At 36.9% G+C, this 6,420-nt stretch overlaps 1 protein-coding gene across 8 annotated transcripts in view; it reads right to left on the bottom strand.

Moving 5' to 3' along the window:
- Window positions 1–6,420, bottom strand: part of LOC100748649 (protein dead ringer) — a 139,541-nt gene that overhangs the window by 13,402 nt on the left and 119,719 nt on the right. For all 8 annotated transcript variants that reach the window (XM_033321515.1, XM_033321517.1, XM_033321518.1 and 5 more), the window contains one exon: window positions 4,051–4,234. In XM_033321515.1, the coding sequence (XP_033177406.1) occupies window positions 4,051–4,234 (184 nt within the window). The remainder of the gene's footprint in view (window positions 1–4,050; window positions 4,235–6,420) is intronic.

Here is a 6,420-nt window from a genome sequence, read left to right as displayed (position 1 = left end):
GAGCCGGCCGCCACGCTCGCCGGCTTCTTTCCATGGTTTTGAGTGTTCCCAGCACGGCCAGGAGCGTTAATATTGTGTGTTCCCCTGACCGAGCTTCTTTTGTGCCGCCGCCGCGGTTCGTATATTTTTGTTTCGCGGAGAACACGCTGTTCCTGATACAAGCCGCCATCTTAAGCACACAAACATTCTTTCTTGGTGCTCGCGTTTACCAATGGTAATGATGATAGTATTTCCCAAACAACGGCTGTCCAAAAGACGTGGAGCACCCTTTGATGTCCCCTCGACTATTCTTTTCTCGCTTCTTTATTTCGTATTTACATCTATTACATTCGAATCGATCCACAGTGTAATCACGCTGCTCTCTTTGAATCGTTTCTCACGTCGTTTTTCACTCGTGATTTTCGCCGATCGTTAGAACGTTTCTTGAATTTCAGGAATATGCGAGGAAATTGTTATTGGTATGCGTAATTCTTTCGTGTTCAGGGTAAACGTCAAGGACCACCTTAAATATCAAAGATCGTTTTTCGATAGTTTTCTCTTGCGTATCAACGTGGATGACCAAGTGTAGCCCCGTTGCGTATCAAAATTCGATCCAAAGACACAGAACGAACCGATCGCTCGTTTCTCGGCTTTTCCTCGTTGTATCAAAAAGACACACGGAACAGCGATCTGGTAAAGCGATTACGATAGACTAACGAAACAAGTAAATCGCTCTTTTGCGTGTGAACGTTCGAAGGATGACACGGTACAGTCCGATCAAATTAGCCCTCAAAAAAAGAGCCAAATTCAAAGTCGAATTTTCTTGCGCGAACTCGTACACATCGCGTTCAAGAACAAATTACAACTTTGCTTGCCACTTGAGATTTCCTTCATGGTTTTTGTAAACAATCAAGAAACTTGTACTTTAATGAGAAAGATTTATAGTCGAGTGCAACGTAATGTATGTATTTGTGTTGTTTGTACTACCTGCCTACACCTGCCGTGTCCATCGAACGTTAGAATATGTTCATATCGTTGGAATGTTAGAATATGTCTGTTTGCACTAGAATTGCCCGAGCTCTCGAGTTTCTGCAGGACACACGCCGATTGATCGTTAGCAGAGTTAGTCTTTTAGTAGACGATATCCTAAGCGTGTCACGATCATCTTCCATTGGTAAGAAGACACAGGTCAGAAATCTCGGCAGCTTGTACCATCGTATCGTAATTTCAAAGTATCCTCCGAAGGTATCTAACTTATAACACGCCTCTGCCTATTGCATGCAACATAAACTAAACATTCCAAACGCAATTTGCACGTCTGTCCTAATGAGCTATAAGGATTCAATTCAAAATTAGTCCTCTTTACGGCCATGCCATAAATTTTACCGACGAAAACCTGACGCGGTTCCTTGGGTATTCCGGACGGAACAATGTTTCAGTGTTTGAACGCAGCGAATTCTGTACGATCGTAAACTTTCATCTCGAATTATACGAATTATACGATTAATTCTCGCTCAACGAACTATTCTATGTGGGTCTAATAGCAATTATTAATTCCTTACGCCAATTTACACCTGTTCGATCTGCGTTCAGACATTACGATGTTAATTCTCGACTATCGTCAGATTGTTAACACAACCGACGACAATCGTGTTTTCTCTGTATTCTGATTGATTTCCGCATCCTTTGATTTCCTCTTGCTTCGTAGATAGCACGCCACTTCCTCATTGAATGTGAAATAAAAGCAAATGCATTGCGAATGGAGCCAGTTTAAGAATTATTAAAATTTCAGCCTTTTTCTCGGTAGAAGAGGTCATTTGCGATCCATAGTTTCTTCGAGATCTTTGTCCCTCGTGCTTATTAGTCTATTGAAAGGAAAGAAATTTTGACATTGAAAATTACAAGCGTTTAGAATCGGTGGTTCCTATATTTGCTTCTTATACATCCCATACAGCTCGACTTTAATAAAATACGTTTATAATAAGCAGAATACAACATTTATAGCTAACACATGTGTTGAAAATGCAAAGATCATTAACCACTTGCGCTGGCAACGAATTTACAGATACGCGTGCCAGCACGTTACGCTATAACTCGCCGTGAGGTGTCGTTTGAAGCGAGAAGAATCTTACACGAAGAACTTTACACAGATGTCGATACCAATTTTGATTATTAAGAATTTTCTAGACTATGATATATCTGAAAACAGTCGGAAATTTCTAGTGGCAGGATGTGAAAGCCATAAGGCATTAGTTTCACTGTTTCTTCCGTTTCGCACATACTCTGTACCTTCTTTGTGTATTTTTTTAGCTTTCACGTGTAGAATATTCCTTGGAAAATGAATATTCCGTGCTATCGATAATCGGAAAGACATCCATTTTGTAAAATTTGTCATCGTTGTCGGTCATTGCTGCTAATTGGTCGAAAAAGCAAATAGGAAAAAATGAGAATTAAAATGCCGGAATCCCGGAAATCCTGCGTGTCTCAAGGAGAGGGATTAACCGTTACCATTAATAAAACCACTAAAAAAAAAAAAAAAGAAAAAAACAATAATGTTTCGTGAAAATAAAGGATTTGACAGCAAACACTAAGCCTTATGGCAGGCAGATGGAATCAGTGATAATAAATATTAAATATTTGGACACGGCAGTAACGGTTCCTTGAGTATTATTGCTGATCAGAGTGAGTATGTTGAAGAAATCGTAGACAAGAGGAATAACAGAGAAATAAGTAAAAAAAAAGAAGGTATATGGCATCCTTAGAAAATTAGAAACGGCTATTGTCGAAAAGTTGTTATAGAAATATAAAAGGATTGTGAAGTACCGTGGATGAAGAAATGGACGAGTATATAATGGCTGGGTCGCGGTACGGAACATGGGTTGAAATTACTAAAATAAAATAAATGTATTATTTGATTTGTATAAGACGTGTTTGTATAATACAAGAACGTCTCGACGTGCGTGGCTCGTCTTTTCAGCGCAAGTGATTAAAATTCAGTAACACAGATCAAAACAGGCGCATAATTATTAATCGACAATTAATTGATTATTTAATCATAAAGTAACAATTCTCCTTTGCTTAACGTTAGTTATAGAAACATATAGAGGAAACGCTAATGGTTAGGATCAACGGTAAATTAACGACGAAAGGAAGTTAAGGCAAATAAAAATCTTTCTTCTAATAAATTATGCTCGTGAATTTTTAAACGTCGTAATGAGCTATCCGAAGCTTAAAAAGATGTCTCATTTCGAGCGTTAGTTGTTTGGCAACGAGCGCCGATTTACTTGCAATTCACGGTACCAACTCGCGTTGGTCTCGCTATCGGCCCATACCATGCGAACGTACCACGATTTTATTAACTTTTAACTGGCTCGCGTTTGGTTCGATATGATCGGACCTTCTTTGCTATTGGATCAACTATTTTTCTATATATTCTAATTTTATATCTCCCAATATTGATTTTTCCTAAGCGACAAAAATCTCGCTTGCTAATTAGTACAGAACGAAACTTCACATCGTTGTAATACGCAATGGATCAACGTTTGTTCGTTCGTCCACGATGATATGACAATATGACGCGATACCTTAAAGAAACTGCATCGACGATAGGGACATCGGTAGGCTTTTTGCTTGTTCTTTCATCCTTTTCTCTTATCAAATGGCTCAAGTGCATTCTTAAATATTAAAAAAAGAAATTTCTAAATAATTTATCAACAAATTCGAAGTCAATGGTCGGATATTAAGCGAATTATTTTGCTATGTACAAAGCGACGAACATATACGACGAGTAAAGATCAGGATGATACTTACCTTTGTTGTTTTTATAGAAAAAAATGAAAAAAGGAGGATCGATTAGATTAAAAGAATGGCAATAGAAAAGACGCAGGCTGAGTGTCGAATAGCTGTTTCGGGATATGAAACGACACGAAACGCCTGGTCCTTAGTCATCGCGGCAGATTTCATGCTCAGATGAGCTTTTGTCGAACGCGGGGACTTATTGTATGCGAATTACCAGCGAATAGGCACCAGGCGGAATAGGGTCCCGGATGAGAAACTTCACGATCTACTTACTGGGTGCGTAGAGTAAACGCAGCGGAAGTGATACTTGACGGCAGGTGGAGGCCTTTGATGATTTCCTGCCAGAGCTTCTTGTTGATTACGTCTACAAGTCCGCCCCGAGCAATCACTAAATTATACAGCTCGTATAGATCAAGTACCGATTTTGCCATTATTGGCAGTCGGTTGATCGGTGTTCCTGAAATCAAAACGAATCGTTAAGAAACCCAAAACAAGAAGAAAGGAAGAAGAATAAATGAACGAGGATAGAAGATGATAGAGTTTTACTGGATGTACAGTCGGTTGCAAAAAGATTCGGACGCTGTACAATTTTTATTTCCAAGCTGTATATTTTCGGTAAAGGTATTAGGTCGTCCGAAAAGTTTCTTTCGTTTTATAGGGAAATAATGGATGCACATTTTCCATTTTATTTTATCGAATTACGTATGATCCATTCTGTTCTATCAAAATAAAGATCACAACGTTCGACAGATTAAGTTTCATGTTTGTATGAAGATGCATCGTTGTAAATGACGGGTCTGTATAACAAAGACACTTTTCGGACAACCTAATATGTACAAGGCCCAACACAAATCACATTATCACATTATGTCACGTTACTTTTTGTAGATAACAGCTTGAAAAAGAACTGTTGTGTTATCGTTTATTCTTGTCTAAGTATCGAAGAAAATACGGAAAAACAGCGAATTTTTATGTCAGAGAAAGATTCGAACGCAAGATTCAACGATTTGTTAATTTAGTTTTTCATTAGTAGTGTCAGTGTTTTTATACAATCTTTATAAACAAATACTTTGCCGAAATGTGATCGCATTTCGCGCATTGGTTTTGTTAGCAGTTTGTTTACGAATTGCAAAAGCCGATGTACAGGTTTAAAAATACGATAATTATGAGTATTCCGCTACGAAAAGACAAAGTGCATTGGTGAAATAGAGGGTATGCTGAAGAAACTTTTAGAAGTAGAATGTAGAAAAAGAAATCAGTGTTCATTATCGTAAGAAACTTATTTCCACTATGTCAAAATGTTTAGATATTATCTTTAAACATGCGGGAAATCCGATTAAATATTAAATTTTCCCTAATAATTATCATTAGTCTAATTTTATCTGCATAATTAGTATTAGTGTCCGAAACTTTTTGTGACATAAAAATTCACTCTTCTTCAATGTTTTTTTCAACATTTAGACGACAATGAATAATATCTTTTAAAAGCTTTTTTCCACTGTTATTTGCATAGTGTAGTGTAATATAGTACAAAATATTTTTGTCTGTCCTTGTACATCCACTGAAAACGTACGACTTTAGTAATTAAAATTGTACAGTCTCTCGATCTTTTTATGACCAATTGTAAGTAGTTTCTTTGACATTCCTAATATGAATTATACATATGAATTTTATAAATGTTTACATTCTGCAAAAGTAATTGAATTTTACATTTAAGAGGATTTCTTTCTTCTCGAAGATATTCTAACGTGATCGATTTATAGTAAAGTTACAGGTATTATCGAAAATAATACGATAACAAAGACTCGATATCTTAACTCGAATAATCACGTATCTCAATTTTTTCATATTTCATATTTTCAAATTTTAAAACAACCAGAGTTTATCAATCTTTAAATTAAAGCCCGACCGGAAAGACTGAATTTCTTCCCCCGATTACCCTCTCGACTTTGTCAAAAAATGTAAATCTAACGACGAAAACTACTATCCTTTGATCCTATCAAACGACACCTTGGAATATACGAAGAGAACATTTTTCTAGCGAATATGATTTTTAATTATCGAGTTGACAGAAAAAGACGTTAAAATGTTACACAAGTGCAAAATGCAAATAACGTATTTACACGCATATACCTGATACAGGAAAGTAATATATATAGTTTAATAGACACTACACTCGTCGGTGTCCCAGAGCAAGAAAAAGTAACTCTGCGTCGCAATTTCAAAGTTGCGTTGCGTATGTAACTTCGTCATGTAATTATTAGTTTTTTCCGAAGAGTGTCTTTCTTTTACAGATACGTCTTTAACAACGACGCATTTTTATACAAACATGAAACCTAATCTGTCGAACGTTGTGATTTTTATTTTGATAGAACGAAATGGATAATAAGTAATTCGATAAAATAATATAAAACGGAAGATATTGTGCATCCATTATTTGCTTATTAAACGAAAGAAACTTTTCGGACGGCCTAATACAACGCGTTAATTATCTAACGACGACCACAGATAGACGACGATAAAAATGTATCATTCGGTTCGAGGCAAACTCGATGTCTCGAGACTTTGGGGGTCTTTTTATTCGTCACGCGATCGGTTCTGACGCATTTTCGACGATGATGGCTCGGTGCGCTATTCGATGGC

This window comes from Bombus impatiens, unplaced genomic scaffold (genome assembly GCF_000188095.3).
Source record: "Bombus impatiens unplaced genomic scaffold, BIMP_2.2 scf_0463, whole genome shotgun sequence".
Taxonomy (NCBI): Eukaryota; Metazoa; Arthropoda; class Insecta; order Hymenoptera; family Apidae; genus Bombus; species Bombus impatiens.
This window is presented reverse-complemented; position numbering and strand designations above follow the sequence as displayed.